The sequence below is a fragment of the Lissotriton vulgaris genome, chromosome 1_1 (genome assembly GCF_964263255.1).
Source record: "Lissotriton vulgaris chromosome 1_1, aLisVul1.2, whole genome shotgun sequence".
Lineage (NCBI taxonomy): Eukaryota > Metazoa > Chordata > Amphibia > Caudata > Salamandridae > Lissotriton > Lissotriton vulgaris.
This window is the reverse complement of record NC_141685.1, coordinates 1,110,172,322-1,110,197,172: the sequence shown is the minus strand read 5'-3', so window position 1 is coordinate 1,110,197,172 and position 24,851 is coordinate 1,110,172,322. Positions and strand designations below refer to the sequence as shown.

Sequence of the window (24,851 nt, the reverse complement as noted above, 5' to 3'; positions counted from 1 at the left end):
AGAGGAGTTTGAAGGTGATCCTCTTGTCGACGGGGAGCCAGTGTAGGTTCCTCAGGTGGGGGATGATGTGGTAGCGGCGGGGGACTTTGATGATCAGTCGGGCGGAGGCATTTTGGATGCGCTGTAGTCGTCGTAGGTGTTTGGCTGGGATTCCGGCGTAGAGTGTATTGCCATAGTCCAGCCTGCTGCTGAGGGCCTGTTCACTGTTCTTCTTGTTTCGGTCGAGATCCACTTGTAGATCCTGCAGAGGGTGTTGTAGCAGGAGGAGGAGACGGCGTTGACCTGTTTGGACATGGAGAGGGAGGAGTCGAGGATGAATCCAAGATTGCGTGCGTGGTCGGTGGGTGTCGGTGCTGTCCCCAGAGTGGTTGGCCAGCAGGAATCGTCCCAGGCTGAGGGGTTGGGTTCGAGGATGAGGACCTCCGTCTTGTCAGAGTTCAGTTTCAGACGGCTGCTCCTCATCCAGTCGGCGATAGCCTTCATTCCATCGTGGATGTTGGTTTAGGCGGTGCGTGGGTCCTTGGTGAGGGAGAGGATGAGCTGAATGTCGTCAGCGTAGGAGATGATGTTGAGGTTGTGGTGGCGAGCTACTTGTGCGAGGGGGGCCATGTAGATGTTGAACAGCGTCGGGCTGAGGGAGGAGCCCTGGGGGACGCCGCAGATGATGTCGGTGGCTTCGGATCGGAAAGGTGAGAGGCGGACGCTCTGGGATCTGTCGGAGAGGAAGGATGTGGTCCAGTCGAGGGCCTTCTCTTGGATACCGGCTTCTTGGAGGCGTGTTTTTAGAGTGCGATGGCAGACCGTGTCGAAGGCGGCCGAGAGGTCCAGGAGGATGAGAGCAGATGACACATAGGGCTGCCTTCCAAATCGGACCCTTCCTGGTGTGTAGTCAGTGTTACTTCAAGTTCCATGACAAAACACTCTGTGCAGAGGCGTTATAATCAATGACGTGCAGCATTGCGTGTAGACCCGGGACTAATAATTAAGTGCTGGAGCTAAGCACCGGAAAGCACCAGCACAAATTAAGTACTGCCTTAGAAACAAAGAGAAACTTTGACATGCATAATGGGAAAAGAATGCAGGGTCATGAATACTAGTGCACAAGACCCACCTATAACTACATTAAGAGAACAACATTGAAACAAAGGTATTGGCCTATCACAATATGTCCAAGGAGAACAAATTACTTACCTTCGGTAATGCTTTTTCTGGTAGATACAGTATCTGCCTGTGGATTCCTCACCTTGTGAATATCCCCTGTGCAGCAGCCAATCGGAAACCTTTGTAGCTCTCCACGCCGGCGAGGTCATGGACGACGTCACAGAGGGTACGACTCCGCTCGCGACCCCGCTGACGTCTCTGGATCGATAATAGGGCCTCGTCGGCGTGATGACGTCAGTTCCGCCCTTTTTTTCCAGACAGACCGACATAACAGTAATCGTATATCGTATACATAATACACAGTATTCAAAACAGCACACACAGTGTGAAATCAATGCAATGTGCATGAACATATAAATATATCCATTTAAAATTTTTAACAAATATACACTTAGTAGGTATAGAAGAGAGGACAACGGGGAGGCGGGTTGGCCAGTGAGGAATCCACAGGCAGATACTGTATTTACCAGAAAAAGCGTTACCGAAGGTAAGTAACTTGTTCTTCTGATAGATACATCTGCCAGTGGATTCCTCACCTTGTGAATAGAATCCCACAGCAGTCCCCACTCCCGAAGGAGGGTGTCCACTCTGCTATACCAAGAAATCTTGGAGGACAGAGCGCGCAAAGAGGCCATCCCTCCTCACCTCGGAATCCAAGCAGTAAGTGTGGAGGGAGGCCCAAGTTGCGGCTCTACAAATATCCTCAACCGGTACACCTCTAGATAAAGCAGACGTTGATGACTTTGCTCTAGTAGAGTGAGCCCTTATACCTTCTAGAGGTTCCTTACCAGCAAGGGCGTAGCAGATCTTTATACACAGGATTATCCATCTCGACAGAGTGCGCTTCTGCACCGCTTTTCCTCTCTTACAGCCAGCAAATCAAACGAAAAGCTGGTCGTCCACACGATAGTCTTTATTCCTATTGAGGTAGAAACTCACCGCCCTCTTAGGGTCTAGACGGTGAAGCCGCTCCTACTCCTTGGAAGGGTGAGTGGGAGGATAAAAAGGTAGGGAGGGTAATGGACTTCCCCAGATGGAAGAGAGTTACCACCTTAGGCAGAAAAGCAGCACTGGTACTAAGTACCATTCTCTCAGCATGAATGGTCAGGAATGGGGGTTTTGAACTCCGAGCTTGAAGCTCACTTACCCTCCTTGCCGAGGTAATTGCTACAAGAAAAACAGTCTTGAAAGACAGAAGTCTCATGGGACACTTGTGTAAGGGTTCAAAGGGTGAACCCATCAAGTAAGTCAAGACTAGATTCAAGTCCCATTGAGGCACAATAAATGGAGTTGGAGGGAATTTGTTGGTAAGACCTTTGATAAAACGTAAAACAATAGGTGACTTAAATAAAGACGGATGTTCCGGCAAACAAAGGAATGCCGACAAGGCCGACAAATAGCCTTTTACAGTCGCCACAGCAAAACCCTGTTGGGCCAAAGAAAGAGCAAATTGAAGAATGTTGGACAAACGAGCCGAGCCCTCAAGGGGTCAATAGACTTTGGACCACCTATAGGAATAGATCGACTTGGTGGAGTCACGCCTGGCGGATAATATGACATTCACCACATTGTGTGGAAGAGAAAAAGAATTCAGGTTGTCCCGTTCAATCTCAAGGCATGAAGGTGTAAGGTTTGGAGATGGGGGTGTAGAACCTGCCCCTCCATCTGAGAGAGGAGATCTGCCCTGAGAGGGAGACGGAGCGGAGAGCACGAGGAGAGGTGGAGAAGATCTGTGTACCACACCCTTCTTGGCCAATCCGGGGCGATCAAAATAACTTGTGCCCGGTCTGGGCGAATCTTCCTCAGAACCCGAGGAATCAAGGGTATGGGGGGAAACGCGTAAAGGAGTTGCGGTTCTCAACTCAACTGAAACGCGTCCCCCACGGCTCCCTGCATCAGATACTGGAGGCTGCAGAACGACAGGCAGTGGGTGTTCTCATGAGTGGCGAACAGGTCCACCCGAGGAGTCCCCCACATCCGGAAGACGTGACGAACCACCTCTGGATGAAGCCTCCACTCGTGATCGGCTGAGAACTGCCGACTGAGACTGTCTGCACGAACGTTTAGAACTCCGGCCAGATGATTTGCCATCAGACAAATCTGGTGGTCCTGAACCCAGGACCAGAGACGCAAGGCTTCTCTGCAGAGAAGATGCGATCCCACTCCTCCCTGCTTGTTGATATACCACATCGCGGTCGTGTTGTCCGTCAGGACCTGAACCGACAGACCACGAAGGGAAGGGAGGAAGGCGTTGAGTGCCAAACTAATCACCCTTCACTCCAGAAGGTTGATGTGAAGCAACCTTTCTTCCGGAGACCAAAGACCCTTGATCTCCAGATCCCCCAGATGAGCACCCCACCCTAGAGTGGATGCATCAGTTATCACCGTGGCAGCCGATGGAGACAGATGAAAGGGCTTTCCTTGAGACAGATTGCCCTCCACGCTCCACCAAGACAGATCTGCTGCAGTTTCTCTGGATATCCTCACAGACTCCCCGAGATCCCCGTTGTGTTGATACCAGTGCCTGCGGAGGCACCACTGGAGTGCCCTCATGTGCCAGCGTGCATGGTTGATCAGGAGAATACAGGAAGCAAACAGACCGAGCAAGCGAAGGACCTTCAGGACTGGAACAACCGCTCCATTGTAAAATAAAGGAATAATTTCCTGCATGTCGTGAATCCTTTGAGGAGGAGGGAATGCACGACAAACAGTTGTGTCCAGTACCGCATCTATGAACAGGTTGCGCTGGGAGGGCACCCGGTGACACTTGGGTACATTTATCGAAAACCCAATCGGTACAACAACTGAGTTGTCTCTTGCAGATGATGTAGCACCTTCTCTGGAGACTCCGCTTTGGTCAGCCAGTCGTCCAGATAGGGGAAAACCGGAATCCCCGACCTTCTGAGATGTGCTGCCACCACTGCCATCACCTTAGTAAAGACTCGAGGCGCAGTAGTAATTCCAAACGGAAGGACCGCAAACTGGTAGTGCTGCGAACCCACCGTGAAGCGGAGATACTTCCTGTGCGACTCCAGGATCGGAATATGAAAATACGTGTCCTGCAAATTGAGCGACACCATACAGTCTTCTTCCAACAGCGCTTGAAGAACCTGCGCAAGGGTGAGCATCTTGAACTTCTCTTGTTTCAGATAAAGGTTCAAGATCCTGAGATCTAGGATTGGACGCAACCTGCCATCCTTCTTGGGAATCAGGAAATACCGGGAGTAGCATCCCTGACCCCTTTCCTGCTCCGGAACCACCTCTATTGCGCCTTTCTTTAACAAGGTCAGAACTTCCTCCTGTAGGAGACGGAGATGTTCTTCTGAGCAAGCCCCTTGGCAAGGAGGGTAATTTGGAGGAAATTCCCGAAAGGGAAGAGCATACCCATTTGCCACAAGATTGACAACCCATTGGTCTTTAGTGACCGATTCCCAATCCCGCAGAAAATGGGTAAGCCGACCCCCAACAGGACCAATATGATTGAGAATGGGGAATCTAGGGCTGCTTTGCTGCGGTGATAGGGGGTGATGTAGAAGAAGAAGAGGAGGAGGGTTGACGACCTCCTGGACGACCTCTACCTTTTCCTCTATAGGACTTATACAGCGTATTTTGTTGCTGCTGCTGCCGAGGCTGTCCTTGCGGACGAAAGGGCAACTTCCCAAAACCTCTATACCTTCTAAAAGTTCCTCTAGATGGAGTCTGCAAGCCAAGTGATCTTGCTGTGGCCTTGCAATCTTTGAATCTCTCAAGAGCGGCATCTGCCTTCTTACCAAAAAGTCCTGTTCCATCAAATGGCAAGTCCAACAGAGTAGCCTGCACATCAGAAGAAAAGCCTGAAGACTTCAACCAAGCCCCCCTTCTCGTAGCTACTGCAGAGCCCATAATCCTTGCCACTGAGTCAGCCGTATCTAGGCCGCTCTGGATGACTTGACGAGCAGCAGCCTGGGTATCGTCCAAAACCTCCTGAAAATTTTTCTTATCTTCATCAGACAGTTTAGGCAGCAAATGCTTAGAAGAATCCATCAAGGCATGGATATACCTTCCCATCAAAAAAGTAGCATTTGTAGATTTTAGCGCCATGTTTGCAGATGAGAATACCTTTTTGGCAGACTGGTCAATGCGCTTTGAATCCCTTTCAGCCGGAACCTGAGGAAATGCCCCTGAAGACTTCTTTGAGCAAGCCGCCTGAACTACAAGGCTCTCAGGCAAAGGATGAGCCGACAAAAACTCCGGATCTTCAGGTGCCCCCCTATATCTCCGTGCCACAGTCCTGGAGACCGCAGGTGCAGACAAAGGCTTCTTCCAAACCTCCAACACTGGCTCCAAAATTGCCTCATTAAATGGTAATAGAGGTTCAGACACAGATGTGGGAGAATGCAACACTTCAGTCAGAAGTTTGGACTAAAACTCAGTGGAAGGTAGAATAATGTCCAATAACTCCGCAGCTTTTCTCACCACCATATGATAGGGAGCTGCATCCTTAGATGGAGCATCCGGACCAGGAGAAAAATCCCACTCAGGCGAGACATCAAGGCCACTTGCGTCCTTTAACTCCGCAAAAGAGTCCTCAGATTCAGGAAGTTCACCTTCCTCCATCTCTTGCCGATAGCGTTCCTCCTCTACAGCCCTCTGGGCTTCCTCCTGAAGCGAATCCTGGGGGCTGGAGTCAATGGCTCCACGACCGACTCCGTCGGCCTCGGGAACGGCGTCGAACGCGGACTAGACGGCGCCACAGACTCCAAACGAGGACGTCCAGACGGCGCCGGAGAACCTCGATACGGCGTCGGAGATTCCCGATACGGCGTCGGGGCCCTCGGCGCCGGAAAGTTCCAGGACGGCGTCACTGGCATAAAGGGCATAAATGGAGCCTGGGCATAAGCTTGGGGAACACACAAATTAAAGGCAAAATGACCCATGGGACCCGCAGGTGCACCAGAGGGGTACATAGCCCTGGCAAAGACGCTATACATTGCGTTAAGGTAATATGATGGGTCCTGACCTGGAGCCGGGAATGGAAGATAATTACCCGGCGCCGTCTCTGAAGCCGGTGCTCCTGGCGTCTGGCCAGCCGGCGCCGATAAAGGAACCTCCTCAGGCTTCTCCTGATCTTCATGCTCTGGCTCAACCTCACCAAGATCCGGAGAGTGAACCGAATCCGAGGGAGCCGGTGTCAGAGATCGAGAGACCTCAACTTCAGAAGTCACAACTTTCACTGGTGAAGCCGGATTCGAATGCAAAGGATCGACGTCATCTCTGCGACACTGAGGAGAAGATGACTTCGGCGCCGGTTCTTTATCAGAGTGGCGCCTCGAAGAGTGCTTCTTCTTCTTAAGTCTTTTCGACTTCGAATGCCCCGAACCCGACTTCGAACCCGACCTGGATTCGGAATGAGACCTCGACCTTGATCTTGATTTACTTTTACTCGCCTTCTTTTCCTCGTTCTTCATCTTGGCCATAAACAATTTCGCCTCCCTTTCCTTCAATGCCTTCGGGTTCATCTTCCTACAGCACGCACATTCTTCGACGTCGTGATCGGAAGATAACCACCAAACACAGTCCTGATGCGGGTCAGTGATGGACATTTGCTTCCCGCACTCTCTACAGGGCTTGAAACCTGATTTTCTTCCCGACATTTTAGAAAGGAAACAAGAAGAACAGACGAGAACACTAGAAATTACAATGTAACTACGGAGAGTTCCAAAAAACCGTTGGCATCGACGGCGCGGACAAAAGGGAACTGACGTCATCACGCCGACGAGGCCCTATTATGGATCCAGTGACGTCAGCGGGGCGCGAGTGGAGTCGTAACCTCTGTGACGTCGTCCATGACCTCGCCGGCGTGGAGAGCTACAAAAGTTTCCGATAGGCTGCTGCGCAGGGGATATTCAAAAGGTGAGGAATCCACTGGAAGATGTATCTATCAGAAACAGGGAGACACTAGCACTTGAAAAAATAGAAATAGTCACAGAAATGCAATCACTGACACCGGCATAAAAATGGACACTGGACATGGACACAGAACTCAGACCATGGAAGAGGACACTGACTTTCCATGGGCACTGACACTGGAGCATGAAAATGGACAGTGGTACAAGAATAATGGGACAATAACACTAAAAAACAGACATGGACACAGGGTAAAAGGTTTAAAGACACAGACATCAGCAGACAGACCCAAGGGGACATATTCTAATGCTGACATGGGCACTGGGACAAATGTGTGTAAATTTGAACTCTAGGAAAGAGATATTAGCCTAAGGATGCAAAGATAAGGACACTGATGCACAGGAAAGAACTAAACACCAGGAAACAAACATGCGCTGAGAGAGGTATTTGCAGGGAGGCAATGATTTACACAGCTGAAAATCGAGATACACAGAAAAGAAAGCTGTTTTTCAGTGGTTACAGATGCAATTTTACTATGTCCTATGTATTGCACCTCATGAACACAACAAAAACCAAGCAGTAAAAGTAGATTTGTCATACACCCACCTACCTTAAGCGGGGATATAAAGCATCGTTTAGCCCTAATCCTTCTTGTTATTTTTCCTGTCCCAGGCTTAGATTCGGGAGTAGGTGTAAAGTTCCATGTCGAGCCCAAGCAACATGGGAATGGTTTCACCCTTGTTATGAGCTCATCAGTCAGGCATAGCTCGGTTCCAGTGACACTGTGTGCACAGGACCCAAGTCTGGGCATACCCATCACGTGGGTCCCATGCCCACGGTCACTGGAACCATGCTAAACCCAAATTGGTCCTGGGTTGCTTGTGTTCCGGTTCAGGGAGGATCTGGATGGGCAGTTGGGCCAAGACTGATTTACATAAAGCTGGGTGTAAACTGAGATGGGATAGTGTGCAAAGTAATCATGGACTGGGATGCAATCCCAACTAATTACCAGTGGCTCAGATTAATTCAAGCAGTCCATCCATCATTTTTTGTATACTTGAGTATGTCCCCCTAAATAGGATGGGTATACCCAAATGTTGGTCCCATGCACACTGTCACTGGAGAAAACAAATTACTTACCTGTACAATGTGGTTCTCAAATATTGATATCTTTCATAGATTCACATGCTAGAATATTCAATGTCGTCATAGTTGGCGCCCCACAGTATTTAAAACAAGCAGTCTCATGTAACTATATTAAAAGACATAGAGAAAGCAAGTGGCATTGTTAAACAATTCACATTGTTTAAATACACCCAAACTTCAGCCAATCAAAGGCAGGACCCTGGACCACTCTTCCCCTGCAGAGCCACCATACTTCAGATTTCGAGCACAAGTGTAAATATTTATCAGTGAGGTATCTAAGTGGTGTGCCTAAATGGAAGGAGGGCGGGCCGCATGTGAATCTATGAAAGATATCAATACTGGAGAACCACAGTGTACAGGTAAGTAACTTGATTTTTCTCTACTAATCTTTCATAGAGTCACATGCTTGAATCAGAGTAGCTAGTACTAAGAAAAGAACACTTGGAGAAGGGTTAGGCAAAAACCATTCTCTAAATGCAAGATACCTTGTGAAGTAAAAACAACGAAGGTGCAAATAATGGAAATATAAGCATGAACAGTAGATCATCATGAAAATTATTGCAGTGAAATAAAGAGAATAACAGTCTGTACCTTAATGTAACAGGTAACTCAAAACTGCCTGTCTGACCGCAGCATCTGTTTTCCATGCTAAATCCAAACAGTAGTATTTGGTGAAGGTATGAACATTCGACCACGTTGCTGTTCTACAGATGTCTGGAAGCGATACTCCATCAAACAAGGCACTTTCTCATAGAATGTGCAGCTACCTTCCTGGATAGCAGTCTTCCAGCCTTGTTGTGACAAAAAGCGCAATCACAAACGACACCCAAATTGCTATACTGTTTCTTGAGAGTGCGCTGCCCTTTCTGGGAGGCATGAAAGTGATGAAAAGCTGATCCGATTTTCTGAAAGTCTTAGTTCTGTGAATGTAAAATTTCAAGCACAGTTTGATATCCAGAGAATGGTGAGCCCTCTCCACAGCTGAAGAAGGGTTCTTAAAGTATGTTGACAGAATAATGGGGTCATCATTCTGCAAAGAAGTTGATGCTTCTGGGTGAATTTGGGGTTGGTTTTCAACAACACCTTATCTTCTCTGAACTGTAGAAACGGTTCCGTGATAGTAAAAGCTTGAACCTCACTGATCTTTTTGGCAGATGTGAGAGCCGATAGAAGGGATGTTTTCCATGAAACATATTTCACAGTCGCCTTGTTTATTGGCTCAAAAGGCAGTTTCATGAGCTGCCTGCCAGGTGAAGGACATATGGCAACAGCTGCTCCGGAGAAGAGTGATGTCTATGGTTTTTGAAAAATCAGCAACAGAATCTTTTCTATTTGGCCACATAGGACTTGTTAGTTATAACAGCACAGGACTGTTCTAGGATAGATCTGCATTCTTCTGGAATAGTTAGAGACCCAAACTCATGTTCATGAGGTGACATGTACATAAAGCAAGAGACTTTATCTAAAGATGCAATATTTGGCTGTTGGTGGGAACCAGAGGATAGGGTGGAAACACATAAGGGAATATTCCTGACCATTGTATCTGAAGAGCATTCCCCATAGACCCTTTTTGAGGCAATCTGGGTGCAAACATTTAGCAGTTCTTGTTTTGCAAAAAGATTGAGATTAAGGGTACCCCACTACTTGAATATTTGAGATAATTGTTTTTGGTTTATTTCCCATATGTGGCATTGTGTCGCCTTCTGCTGAGAGAGTCCGCCCATTCGTTTTCTATGCCTGGGACATGCTCGGCTTTTACTGAAATGCTGTGCTTTCCCCACCATGACAATGCTTGCTTCATTACAGGGGTGATGTTGATGATATCCTTGAATGAAACGTGGCTTTGAACCCATTGCGCATCCAGCTGGTCCTGCAATGGCCTCATGTTTAAGTGACAATTCGTGTAGGTGTAGGCTAATGTACGAGGATACCATCTCCGGTATGGATTTGAACTTTTACTGGAGTAGACTTTCTTTTTATCTGAGAAGCAGCCGTGTCCATTATTTTGTGGACCCGTTCTGTAGATGGGAAGGATTTTTCTACCTTGCTGTCCATAATGGCCCCTAGAAACACAAGCGATCGTGTTGGTATGAGAGAAGACTTCTACAGAGCCGAACGAGCATCCTTAGACTAACCAGTCATAAGGTAGGAGAATACCTGGTGCCCATTTCTTCTCAGGAAAGCAGCTACCGATGCCATGCACTTTGTGAAAACTCTGGGGACCAACCGTATGCCAAAAGGAAGAACTTTCAACTGGTAGTGGCACCCTGCCACCTTGAACCTCAGGTAACGTCGATACTACACATGAATGGAAATGGGGAAATATGCATCAAAGAGATCGAGAGATGTCATGACATCCCCTTTGTTGAGTAGCAATACAATTTCCTGAGTGGCAGCATTCTGACAGGTGGCTTCTTGCTATATTTGTTTAGCTGTCGGAGGTCCACGACCTCTCTCCATTCCCCAGACTTTTTCTTAATGTGGAAGAGGTTTGAATAGAAACCTTTACCATGCTGTCGGAAAGGAACTTCTTCTATGTCCCCTTTCTAGAGAAGCAGAGATGCTTCCTGTTTCAGGAAAGAGAGATGTTGATGCTTTTTTTTGGAGGTGGATGGTAAGGGGGTTTGGAACAAATTCTAGGGTGTGACCCTGATGTATAATGTTTAACACCCATTTGTCTGTGGTGATGCTCTGCTATTGATGGTAAATGGAGAGACTATAGTTTGAGGTTTGATGCAGGTAAGAAGTGACTGGTGCTTGAGGAACATCACTGTCTCTTTGCATGCGCTGGCTGTCTCGAGTAAACCGATGAGGAAGACTTGTACTGCTGTATACTGATCCCAGTATACTGGGCAACAACAACATTGCTGAGTATATGGTTGGTATCTGTAAGATTGATATGAAGGTCTTTGACCATATTGGCCTCTTCCTCTTCGAAAAGGCTGAAAATGCCTCTGTTGCAGCATTCCACGGGAGCACACTGTTTCCGTGTCTGCCTTGATGGTCTGAAGAGCCTCATCCACATGTTTGCCAAATAAAATTTTCCCATCAAAGGGATCTCATTGATAGGGAATGGGCAATGGTTCCAGAGTATACCAAGTGAGTATCTCTCAATGTTCGACTTAAATTCATACAGCTACTAATTTTGCACAGGGCTTATCTAACACCACGGACGATACAATCAATGTACCCAACTGCTTCTTCAGACTGCCCTAGGTGCTGCCGATCGGATTCTGATTTCATCCACATGATGTGGGCCTGTCCCTCCTTGAAGGGGTTTTGGAATGAGGTTACACTGGGCCAAATCGAAATATCCGAGCACTCTTCTTGGTCCACTCTTGAGGCAGGTCTCATGGGTCTTCCCCCGCTCCCCAAAAAGGCGAAGGTACTGCACCACTTTACGGGGCTTTCCTTAATATTGGCCAAGAGATTGATCTCGCAACAATGAAAATCTCACGGAGCGCCGTGTGAGTGAGTGTGGAGAGAAGAAGTCCTCAAGTGGGTTACTGCCGAAAGGGAAGCGCTACAGCGCGAGGAGTACAGGGGACTTAGGAAAAAAACTATTAAAATGGAGTGGGCCCATTTGGTAGAACAGTTCAAAATAAATACTACAGCTGATCAGGGAGAATGAGTGAATGTTAAAGACCCACCTCCCCTCCCATGGCTTTAACCGCATAGAATGTAATAGCGTATGTTAAATGTATTGTCATCAATTACTGGTTTGAGGGTACGTCCCTGCCCGGCCACCCCCCCACCCCTCATTCCATTACTATCATTTCATATGGATATCATACACGAAACAGTCATTCAGACCGTAGTGGTTTCTATTTAGTTGTTCTGTTTTAAAAGGGGGGGGGGGGGGGGGGGGTTGGAGTTAAACAAGTGGTTTACCAAAAATGCTCATCCTGATATATGTATGTATTACTTCACTATATAGACTTGAGTGGAGGAGTACAGCAACATGAATATATCCGATATTATGTATAAGTAATAGAGGAATGGAAATATTGCGCTAGATACCGGTTAAACTGAAAATGTATTCAAAGCTAAAGATGTATTGTGCATATTAAAAACCTGGAAATGAATACAATATGTGTTAAAAAAGGTGATGTCCATAATTTTAGTTTGAACTTCAGGGCAGAACGAGATGGCTTCAAACAGCCCTGACAGTGCAGAACTGAAACACCCACCATCGGCCGGAAAGCAACGGATGAGATGTCCATGACCGTGTCAATAATCTCGAGGACGATTTGCAACCCTTTTGCAAGATTTCTCTTACCTCCTTTTTCTTATCCTCTAAGAAATGCTCCGAAAGAGAAGAGAAGTCGGACCACATTTGGCGATCGGGACGACTCAAAATGGCTACCGCATTTGAAGCCCTGATGGAAGTGGCTAACATAGCTGCAAAATGCTTACCAATATTGCCAAGCCTCTCTCCTTCCTTGTCTGGAGGCGATGAGCAAGGGGCAGATAGATTCCTGGAAGGCATTTGAGTAGCCTGCATTATCACCAAATCTGGACGTGGGTGCCCTATAAAGCAGGCTGGTGAAAAGTCCGGTGCTTTGTACTTTTGTTCCATACGTGGGACTACAGCAACGGCAGAAGATGGATTTTTAATTAACTTCCCGCCGTCTTTCCATATGTAGTTGACATTATGTGTCGATCTGACTGACTTTATTGCATAGTCTTTAAAATCACCCAGAAAAAAGCTGTTTGTTTTCACGGGAGAGGCAGATAAAATCCCTTTTATGCATGCTCCAGTAGCTCATGAAACCCACCGATGTACTCAGGAGGGGAACTTGCTGGTAACTGTGAAGATGAAGCTACGTAATCATCCCTTTTTTTACCCACTGTTCCTAGATCCTGAAGAATGTCACCTTCTTCAGGTTGGTCATCTGGATCACTCTCAATGTAATCGTCTCTGATGGTAATGGGAGGAAATGCTACCCTGGAGTCTTGCGTGCACAGAGGTGCAGGACTTTTAGGTCGAAGTGTTGCGTACTGCACATGTGCTTCGGCCAGAATTAGAGAAACTGGCACTGCTGACTCAGGGAAGCGCTTATAATAGTCATTGATCATGTGCCTCAGATCAGAGACCAAGGAAATGGGCACCGAAATAGTGTCTTTCCTCGAAATCCGGAGTTCATCATCTTGGTCTTGCTAGGGATAGTTCTCCTGGAAAGTATTATATCTGTGGGAAACGAGTGGCTGGCGAGTAGTGATTGAGAAACCCCTTTCCAGATAAGGAGAAGTGTCCCTGTCATGATCTAAGTCATCCTCTGACTCTTGGCATTTTGCCCACAATTGAGAAGGGCTAAAAGCCAGGCCAAAATGTTCTTCATCACCAGACTCTTCTATGTCTAGCAAGTGAACCGGAGGCAGAGGGAAAACCTTACCTGGATAAGTAATATCTGGTCTCAATTGTGCTGATGCACCTTCTGTCAACAGTGCCATTTTTTCTGTTTCGTTGATGGGCTCATAGACGGTAGGAGGATCTTCTGAATGGAAATGGCCACTGCAAATACATCGTAGACGGGTTTGAAAACCGTTGTCGACGAAGCAGTCATGGATGTGGTAGAGGTGACCATGGTCACTGAAGGAGCAGCCGATGTAAATATTGACGATGGTGAAAATATTGACAACAATGTTTTTGTGAATGCTGGTACTGCTGTTAAATCCTTCTGAGGTGTGCCTGGAACAGAAGAAGCAGCAGACCGTTTCGGTGACTGACTAGAAGAGTCTTTAGAGGCTGATTTATCAGATGTTTTTTCAGCAATCCTAGATGGGTTTGAGTCCTTAGCATATGAGTTAGAACCCTCATTTTTGCGCTTTCCCTCAAGTGGGGAACATTTTGGACTTTCCTCTTCATCAGAGCCAGTCTGATCTGGACTTTTTCCTCTGAAGCCATAGTAGAAGCCTGGCCTGGCTTCTCTGTCCGTAAGTGTCTTGGCAGAAAAAGTTCTGCAGTGCTTGTAATCCTTTGGTTTATGGCTGGGATGCAGAGATGCAGACAGTATAGGCACTCTTTGTGAGGATCTTCATGAAAAAGTTAAGGCTTGCCACAGGATTTGCATGGCCTTAAAAGTCTTTTCATGGATTTTTCAGACATACTTGAGAAAATATTGAGGCAGTACCTCAGAGTTGTATCTGATGCATATTTTGAGAAGAGAAAGGAGGGTCAAAAGTTCACAACTGTAACAAACTGAGCAAAGCTCCGAAGGACTCCCTTACACACGACCTGCGGTTAGAAAATCTGAGGAATGGTGGCTCTGCAGGGAAAGAATGGTCCAGGGTCTTGCCTCTCATTGGCTAAAGTTTGAGTCCATTAAAACAATGTGAATTTGTTAACAATGTCAACTGCTTTCTCTATGGCTTTTAATGTATTTACATGAGACTGCTTGTTTTAAATACATTGGGGCTCCAACTATGACGACGGGGAAGATTAAACTATGTGAATCTATGAAAGATTTAATACTGGAGATCCACGCTATATTGGGCCGATGAGCACATAACAAGGGTGAAACCAATCGTAGGTTGCCCCTGTTACGGTTCAGGGGGGATTTGACTTAGAAGCTCAGGCCAGACGATTCCCGTTGTAGCAGGGTCAAGACTGATTTGCATTAATCTGGGTCCAAACTGAGGTAGCCTGATGTTCAAAATAACGAGGGACTGGGATGTAGTAGAGTAATTACCAGTGTGCTTGAGATTAATTCAAGCTTTCTAGCCATCACTTTTTGTAAACTTTAGTTCCTAGCTATTCAACTGTCTAGACACCCCCCCCCCCCCCGATAGTAAAATATTATTCAAGACATTAGAGTGTTTCAGGAGTGGTGTTCTTAAAAGAATGTTTCTTTCTGTATATTGTGGAATTAACTGGTGCATCAGTTCTTGTTTGAGGGTTTTAACAAGGGATTAACAGTCACCACCTTAAGGGCTCTGGGGGCACAATCGGCAGGTATTAATGCATTTTGTGAACCGTAGGGAGGTTTTACTGTGAATGGAAATCTTTGATTTAGACTCCTTTAAGAGTTTAACTCTACCCAGAACTGTTGTTTGTTCTTTCTTCTGACCTTGGGACTTAACTTTAGTTCTCAAGTGTTTGCAATGGTTTTCTTTCCAACCTCTTAAATCAGTTGAATTAAAATTCTAGACTTTAAAAGTTGTTTGTCTTGTACTGCTAATCACAGAAAGAAGAATTGATTGAATGGGAGCCCTACTATGCAAACCACCAATTCTAAGCATAGGATATTTGATCATTTGTTTATTATTTTTGGTGGTTCATATCAGGAAAATAAAACTTCCAAGATTTCTACAAGCAGATGGATTAACGAGACAACTGAAACTGCTTATGAGACTGCTAAGGTGCTTGATCGGATCTTAGCTAGATCAACCAGGAGTGTTGCAGCTTTGTTGTCTTAATTCAATGAAACTTCTTTGACAGACATTTGCAGAGCAAGCACATGGGAGTGCCTCACACTTTTCTAAAACATTATAGAATTGAAGGTTTGAGAATTGCTAGTGTAAGTTTTGAACAGAGTATTGAAATCAGTGATGCCGTAGTTTACCGACTGATGATCTAAAAAAATTATTTTGTCTTGACTTCTTGCTTTTCCCTATTAAAGGATTTAGATTCAGCATAATAGAGATATTTTTTGCACGGATGATTGAGTAATTTTTGGTGAACAGAGCTTTGGTATTCTCACATGTAATGGTTGAGGCGAAAATGTAGGCCAAGGGGATAATGCTGTGGTACACGGGGTAATCTTAATTAAGCTTAGTCCTTAATATCCTCATCATAGTGATTACTGCCGGCCCGGTCTCTCTAGAACTGCTGGCCTCAGGTTGGGTTTGCTATATACAGGAAACGTTATGGGTAGGCTATGCTTTATACTAAACATTGGGGTTCAGCTCATAGCATATCTACTTCTACTTCCTGGTTTTTGTCACGTCATGATGTGGGTTCCACCCCACATATAATGATTGCGACGAGGATGTTAAAGACTAAGGATAATAAATATTATTGGTATGTAACCAGGGCACTAAGTCAAATTTTGAGAGGTGATGGAAGAGACAATCAACTAACTGCATAACACAAAAGTAATTTACATATTTAAATTAACTGATACAAGATGTTTCCGTATGTGAATAGGTGGAAGGGTTGCTTCAGTGACCTATGTGGGCAACCCAAGAGTGTGTATGGAACTCTGTGAGTTAAAAGGATAGCAGGTCAGCGGGCGGGTTGTATTCGTGAGTATCAGGGTGACAAGATGGGATTTGAGAAAAGTGTTGAAAACGGATGAGGAGAGAGTGATCCTTGTTGTATAAGTGTCCCTTTGAGGTGGAGGCACTGTGCATAGAACGAGCAGTAGCAGCATGGAGTAAAGAAGGGTCTAGGAAAAAAGAGGATGTCAAGGTGAGCAGAGTGACTGAGTGAAAGAATACCAGAAGAAAGAGCTGGCAAGGTAAAGGGGAAGAGATAGGCCATGAACTGCCTTGGAAATTGGTACAAGGAGCCTGAATGAACTCTGTAGCTGGCACATCTACCAGCTATCAGCAAGATGAGAGAAAAGTTGATAGTGTGAAAGATTAAATAGCACTGGTTTTACAAATCGGATACTTTTAACGGGGACGAAGGCTTTGAAGGCCTCTACGCAAGAACAGGCACATTCATGACTAGTATGACTAGTATTTTATGGGTGACCTGGTGGCATGAAATGAGAAGCTAGAATTAATGTATCTAATACTGAGCCACTGGAATCTGGCAGCAGTTGTAGTTATTGAGAAGTTTAGTCCTATCCTTTTGTGTAAGAATTCTTTAAGGTTTCTGAGTGATGGGGGAATACGTCATTGTGAGGAATAGGAATAGTAAATGGTACGAATGGAAAGTAGGTGTGGAAGTGGCTGGAAAGTATAAAAGATCAGTGCTAGATGAGTGAAGCCAAGAGAACAATGAACATCCGGTGGTGTACAGCTGTAAGACAATTGCTGTTTTGTGTGTGGAGTGGAGGAAAAGAGGCAAGTGTGTTTTTGCAGCGAGGTAAAGAGAAACCAAATGAGGTAATAAGGGGAGTTAAGCAACTGGTGCACAGCATGAAAAGTACAGCCTTAAAGACAGAAACATGAAGGACACCTGCAGGAAAAGGATGGCTGTAGGTGAGTTTGGAGAAAAACAAACCTGGTGAAACCAGTTCTGCTGATCCCTTTCTGTCAAACTGGTTTCCTTGTAATTTTCACTGTGAACGCTTGAGTGCTTTGTGACCTCTTTAGGGTCATAGAGTGCTAGATAAACCCAACAATACAATAGCATTTGCAAGTCTGACTTAGCAACGCAACTTACTTTCTTGGTAAAAAAAAAAAAATATATATATATATATATATTCAACCTACTAAGGAATGCCACTAGAGCAAAAAAAAAAGAACGGCGCATGGAAGGGATTCAAACAGGACGATATCCTGTTATGATCGTGCAGTGAAAAGCTATCTTTCTGGAATGTAACATGCCATGAGAACATTTGCGGTATGTACAAACTCACCTGACTGTTTTTAAAGATAACCCCACAGCAACAACAGCGCTTGTATTTCGAAATAATCACCACGAAGGTCTTAACATCTTTGGACTTCCAGCTTGCATTTTATAAAATACCCTTACAATGCACTGTGGGATCAGTAGTATGGTGATGTCAGTCACGTGATGCAATTGGTTAAAGTACGCCCAAGCGCACCTGGGCGCTTGTGTTCCAGTCTGTGATCAAGGCAATGGTGCCGAAACGTTAGACAAATGGAATCTGGCCCTGCTTGATTTTGGAAATAAAGCCACTTTGACAGTATTGGGCCTCACGGTGTTTGTGTGACCTGTGTGTTTTTGATGGGCTGCTCCGTGCTCATTGTGTGAGGCCGCCCTGAAGAGTCTGGGGCTCCGGAACGGGGAAATGCTGATATGGATATGGATATGGATATATATATATATATATATATATTAATAAATAAAAAATATATATATAATACATACCCGTGAGAAAGGAGTGATGTAACTCAGATAGACGTCGGGACCTAGACGTTGCAAAATAAACAGATTTTGCTATTGTGGCCACGGCTCCGGTTTTTTCTTGTAACAAAAGAACGTCTTCACTGGATTTTGTGTGGATATATATATATATATATATATATATATATTCTCCATCACTGGTCTAATACACATTTTCCTTGAAAGTCATCTAATTTCTGTTTAACTGATTTTTCAACAGCTTGGTATTTCTCTAAAATTGAGTTTTCAAGGTATAATGTAGTACCGAACAGGAGTAGGCAGGCAGGAGTGGAGTGAGGCACCAGAAAATTCAGGAGCAGTATGAGAGATACGAGGAGAAAAATTTAGCACCTGTGCAAGCAACCTTCAGGATGCAAAAGCGTTCTTTAGCATCCATGATAGACTGTTGAGAAATGTGCAGAGAGATCAGGGAAGAGGAAGGATAGGAGATATAGTAAGTAGAGATGATCAAATTAGCGAGTTGAAAAACAGCTGCTGATTTGCTAACTCACACAGCATCAGCGCTCTTCAAACAGTCATGCAGTGAAGAGATTTTCTCACACAGTGTATACTTGAGGTTGGATACCAGTACACAGAGTAGGTTTCCAGTTCTGTTTGGAAGCAATTTGCTGTTGTGATCCAATGCAGGGTTTGCACTTTTCCTGAGACATGTGAGCTGACCCCCTGGTACCTTTCTTTACCTTAAGTTTGGAAAGTGTAGGCTAGTCTAGTCAGCTGCTAGATTAACAGGCCTAATCTGTGTTGGTGGAGTGGGCAAGATACAGAAATCGGTCTGACGAGGGGTTATGGAGTGGGGGGGGGGGGTCAAGAAATCTGGGATACTGACAAAGGGGCAAGGAGGTTCAGACATGGACACTGAAGCACCAGGTCCTAGGCATTGACCCTGGGACACAAGCACTACCCTTGACTATCAACAGTGGGATACTGGCATTTAACTGGTTAACAGGCACTGTGATGTAGGAAGGTACCCTGGAATACAGGTACACGGTCATGAACATGGGCATAAACAAAATCACACCCACAGCATCATGTAAACTCCATGTCAGCCATCAACTGTAAAAAGCCAGACAAGTGTCTGTGTGCTTTACAAAAGCCCGCACTCATACATGTCAGAAGGTTTTGTGGGGCCAGCAACAATTTTTGTTGCGTATTTTGATCGAACGAGCAGCTCGGTATTCAGAAGACATGTACTCTGGTGAAACAGAAAACACAGAATTTGGCACCACCAAGTGTAGGTGCTGTGTTAGCTGCATTAAGTAACAGGTTAGGCCTTCTGTTCTAGGACATCTACAAACACGTTGTAAAAGGAGAATGGGGTCTGAAAATGCAGATTACCTGGGACAACGACTCACAACTGCCCTCCCCTTGTGACAGCCCTGCCTACACTCTAGGTTTAAAGGCTATATCATGGAAAGGACAATAGACCTTACTATGGAAGGGATAACAATCCACACTGTAAAAGGGCTATGAGCTCAGAGCGCTGAATGGTCGATGACCCCCACTGTCGATCACCAAGAGCCAACACACCGGAAAGGTCATAAATTCGCAATGGGTAAGGAACAGGAACTCACACTGTGGAAGAACAAACATCCACACTGTTCTAAGATTATAGCTGGCATAAGAGACATTTGATGAGGCAAAAGAGAAAAACCACCCTAGCATAAGGAAACATTCAATGAGGATAAGCGACCATGAAACGTGGTAGAAGTAGCTTCCATGCAGCACAGTCATGCAAGGCGGCATCCCACATGGCAGACTGTAAGGATCGCTATATAAAACCATGCAACATTCTGCAGTGTAGAAAGTAAAGGTTTCTAAATGTAAAGACGCAGCACTGTACATGGCAGAATGCAAGGAACTCCTTGCGACAAGACATTATTGCACAAGACAACATTTAATGTGACGGAAACTAAGGCATACTAGGCAGTAAAATAAAATAAATTGCACGGGGCACCTGGTAACAAAGTAGGACGCCAGTATAGAATGGAAGAGCAATGAAAGGTGTGCAGACAGAGGTTTACCTGCATGAAGACCTTGAGCCGGTCCAGTGGTGCGGTGCCAGTTCTGGAGACGGCACCTGCCATCGCGCCAGCCATCAGCTGTTTCCACCACATACCAGTCTTCTTCTCCTTCACTGAGAATTCATCAGGCACTGTCAGATTCTCGCCAATGTCCAAAACCTGAGAGCAAAGATGGCAGTGTTAGGAGTCAGCTCAATTTACACCTCTACAAACATGTGCCACTGCCCAGATCCTGCTATATCAGGCAACGTCAATATCAGCAATTAGACCAAAGAAATTGAGAGGACTTTCCCAGTTTCCACTCTTATGTCCCTAAGCTCACCGGTGGACACATTCTCATTGCCACGTCCTGCATTGCTGTGTGTCCACTAACTGCCACTACCTGAGCACAACTGATTAAAACATGTTAATGCCTTACTATGCAAATACCACTGAAGATGCACTTAGGAATGACTGCCGTCTCGCGGTAGGGTGAAACCTCTCAGCACACTAGGAGAGAATGCACACCCTCATCAAGCAGGGCGTAACATGTTTGTGTATAGCAGTCTGACAGGCTCTTCGGGCCTTACGTGGTGCCCTTGAGGGAATATGTCGATTGAAGGGGATTTGCAGATTGAAGGTCTGGGTCTTAGTCTTTTTAGCCATCTTAAATCTGATTCTGAAGGGCAGGAACGGTAAGGGCAGATCACAGAGAGCTGAGGGGATTATTTTTGAATGCAGAGACGCAGTTCCCTGTTTGGGTTGCCACATTTTGGAACAACTGGAGTGAGAAAGTGGATTTACCCATATACGCGCCTCAATGTACACGTGTACTAAGAAAATGGCACTGCTCATGTGCACACTAACATGCACTGTTACATTTCATTATTACATTATTTCCTTTGTAGATCAGCTTAAAAGCACTAAAATCTTAGTATTTATGTGCATTCTTTTGTATTTAAATGTAATGTAGCCTTATAATTTCCTGTTGTACAACTGCACATTTGCTAAACCATGCTAGTAAAGCGTAGTCTCGTTCTGAAGTTGGTACAAGGAAGCAAGGGTTTCAGACAGTAGAGTCAGTTTCTGTTAGTATTAACTTTCTCTGTCTGCCTGGTCTTCTCACATTATGCCTCACAAAAAGATACTGGCACCTGCTCATTAATAGCTTTCCGTTAGTTTCCTTTCTTGTCACATTCTTGTATCCATTCACTTGTATTTAGAAAAATTGTATAAATATACTTGAAAATGTGCAGATAGTCGAATTACATGCTCCAGCTGATAAAGAGCGACGCTCTGGTCTGTTGAAACTGCAATCGCTTTGCATTACCTTTTCTTGCTTAATAACTTTTTTTTCATTAAACGCGTGGTAAATTTTGTAGGATATCCCAAGTATTGTTTATTTTTCTTGTACACACGTAGACACACAGAAAATCTCTTTAAAATGTCACCACAGTCTAATCGATCTGAAATGAAGGCGTGTCTCCGATTCAATGCCTTGAGTGGAGAGAAGAGAAACTGGAGTAGAAAGTGATATTGATTTTTTTAAAGATCATTAAGTGTCGTCAGGACGTGAGGCCACAAAAAGAGCTTAGACGTCTTGGTTCCCTAAGGCACAAGATCACACCACCTATGGAGTGGTTTGAGCTCTTACTAAATTGCAAAATCTCCAATTGCCTGGAGCACTAGTCAGGGTCACGTGTTGGGCTGCAGTCGAAAACAACCCCAAGGCTGTGGACCTTGGACACAGGAAGTGACGAGGCTCACTAGCAATTCAGAGCCTACAGATATCAAGAAATCACGCCTGGCACTCAGACCTTGACACTGATCAGAACGAGAAACGAAGGAGTTAATGAAAGCTTAGAGACCGATATGGACAGAACTGATGCTCAAAGGAGCATCGAAAGAAGGAAACTAGTGGCAGAAAAATAATATATTGGGTGATGGAGCACCTAAATAAATTCAGTAAAAAATAACAAATGCACTAAATTAATGGGGGGGGGGGGTACCCAGCGCTGTTCTAAAAATATGCCAGTAGAAATCTAGTGGGACTTTATTTTTGTACTTTCAGTACTTGAATTTTCTGCAGAAGGTGGCTACAGCAATCATTAGTACCTCTTTATTGAGCACTTACGATGGATCTATAAGTTACAGCACTATCCCTAGGAAAAGGAGATAATATGAAATGCTTGAAAAAATAACAGCCTTGTCTAATGGCGAGAAAATGAATCAAAAGGGGTGAATTTGATGAACTAGCTGAAGGAGTACCTTCATGTCCAGAGTTCATACTACTTTAACCTCATGATATATGGCCTGGAAGGCCTTGCCACATAGGTCTTTGTGCATAAGACGAGTGTGCTCGAACGTGTGAGTGCTACACATAATGTTGGTCACCTTTGTGCATGGTTGTTTATGTTTTTTTCTGCCACTGGAATCATGCACATACATATCTTCTGTCCCTCGCCACAAAACAAGTTATTTCCAATAGATGGGGGGAGGTAGCCAGCCGGATCTCTTTGACGGATGTAGTCGCAGCTTCACTGCAAGAGGACAACCTACTGTTCTTTCCTTTTTTTTTTAATGGTTGTCACTCCCTTGTAAGAGCGCCTCCATGTTTTGGAGCCTTTCTATATCTATTTAACACTGCCAACATGGGTGACAGGGAGAATGCTAGGCTGCATGGCCACCCGGTGAAGAAATCACACCTGAAGTATGCAGCTCCAGGATGGAAGGAGCACCAAGAAATTCAAAGCTTGCAATCTCCTTGATTGTCCAGGCCTGGCCAGCAGAGGAGGGTTCATATTGGCCTCCTGAGTTGGTATTTTGTTGAACTGAATCTATGTCAGGACCGGAGGCTTCAGATTATGCTATATCTTCCTTCGCTTTATTAACATAAAGACTCCACAGCAGCTTAGGAAAAGATATAATAAGAACAAAAATGCTTTAAACATAAAGCATTAACGTAATGTTCAACAAAAATAAACAACAACTCCCAAGAGTCTCTTGCGTAACAATAGTCCATAGTCCTTTTACTCTGTCCATCATCACTATATAACCGGACTACTCATCATCTTCCCCCTCTTTCTTCGCTGCTCCCGCAGCCAGATAAGTGCTTTTCTATTTGTTGCCTTTTCATTGTGATTGATTGTCTTGTGTACGATCTTTGGGGGGGACTCCTTGCATGGTTTATTCCCTTACAGAGTCCCCAGTTGCGGGAACGTTCTTCGTTCCTACGCGACTTTATTCCCACTTGTGTGCGGTGTGTACATAGACCGCAAGGGGGCGGCCTGTCGTCTCGCCGACCCTCCGGCGCGCCTCCGCAGTGCGAGGAGCCACGCCGTAGGGTCTGCTTGCGCGGGGGCCGATCCTCGCGTACCCCTCTGACACCTGGTGATCCGGGTCAGTACTTTTGCCCACTTTTTGACGCCCTCTGGGGTCTGTATGGCGGTTCTGACCGCGTGAATCGCCTTCGGGCGAGATCTGTGCACCTCTTTACCCGTGTGTGGCCTAGCGCGCTTGAGGGGTACGTAGACCCGGTCCCAGTGAGGAGGGTCTGCGCGCTTGGTGCAGCCCACCTGCCACGTCAGCTGGCCCAAAACGTGATCGCAGCCGCTTGGCCTGCCCACATTCGAGAACTTTCTCGGTTGCCGCCCTCTTGGGTGCCCCGCATTTGCCCTTGGTTCCGAGATGGAAGGGGAATACGATGAGGAAGCCTGCCCCTATCTGCAGGATGATGAGTTCTATCAGGCGGTAGACAACTCCATCTATCGTTGCGTGACGGAGGTGGTAGGGCCCATGGAGGACCGCCTTTCCGCCCGCATCGTGGAGGAGTGCGCGAAGCTGGCAGCGGCGCAGGTGCCTCCGTCCCCCGAACTCCCGGGGACGTCCGGCGGGTTGCCACCCGCTCCGAAGAGACCTCGTGGGGAGGGACCTTCATCAGAGGCCCAAGGCGTGGACAGGGGCGCTTTCGAGCGGCTTCGTGACGCCTTCCTGGCCAAGGCGACGGCGGTGCCCCCTGCACCCTTGGTGGATCCTGGCACTTCGGGCGACTTGTCTACGGCGCCCGCCTCCCCGATCTACGACTCTCCGGACTCGGATGACGACGGGGAGTCGACCCGCTCTTGGCTTCCGACACCTTCAGCGAAGGAGATGCCCCGAGACGAGTCGGGCATGCTGGACCCGGACGAGATCGTCCACCCCCGATCCGCGGCCTGGGCCCCGGGGGAGACGGTGGCGAAGTTTGTCGCGGGCAGGCTGCGCAAGCCCCTAGAAAAGGAGGCGAGGGGTTGCCTGCGTGGGGAATGCCCTCGGCCTACCCTGGAAGGGAAAGTGGCCATGACACCAGAGTTGGACCCCAAGATGGCCACCTTCCTGGCGAAATTCATGAAGGACCCCAGGAAGGGGATCGACCGGTCCTGGCGGGCTTGCCAGGACAAGTTGTTGGATGCGGTCGGGCCCGCCACGAAGATCCTCGATATGGCGGAGGAGGCTCGAGTGAATGGCACTACCATTTCTCCGGAGGTGCTCTCTAACTGGGCCCAGAGGGTGATCGTATTTTTGGGCAACGCCAACTGTGCCCTGTCCACGGAAAGGCGGCGTTCGCTCCTTATCAA

General features: G+C 46.3%; 1 protein-coding gene across 1 annotated transcript in view; it reads right to left on the bottom strand.

Moving 5' to 3' along the window:
- Window positions 1-24,851, bottom strand: part of LOC147748697 (mitochondrial adenyl nucleotide antiporter SLC25A23-like) — a 214,700-nt gene that overhangs the window by 103,579 nt on the left and 86,270 nt on the right. The window contains exon 5 of the mRNA XM_086963605.1: window positions 20,260-20,418. Within this exon, the coding sequence (XP_086819731.1) occupies window positions 20,260-20,418 (159 nt within the window). The remainder of the gene's footprint in view (window positions 1-20,259; window positions 20,419-24,851) is intronic.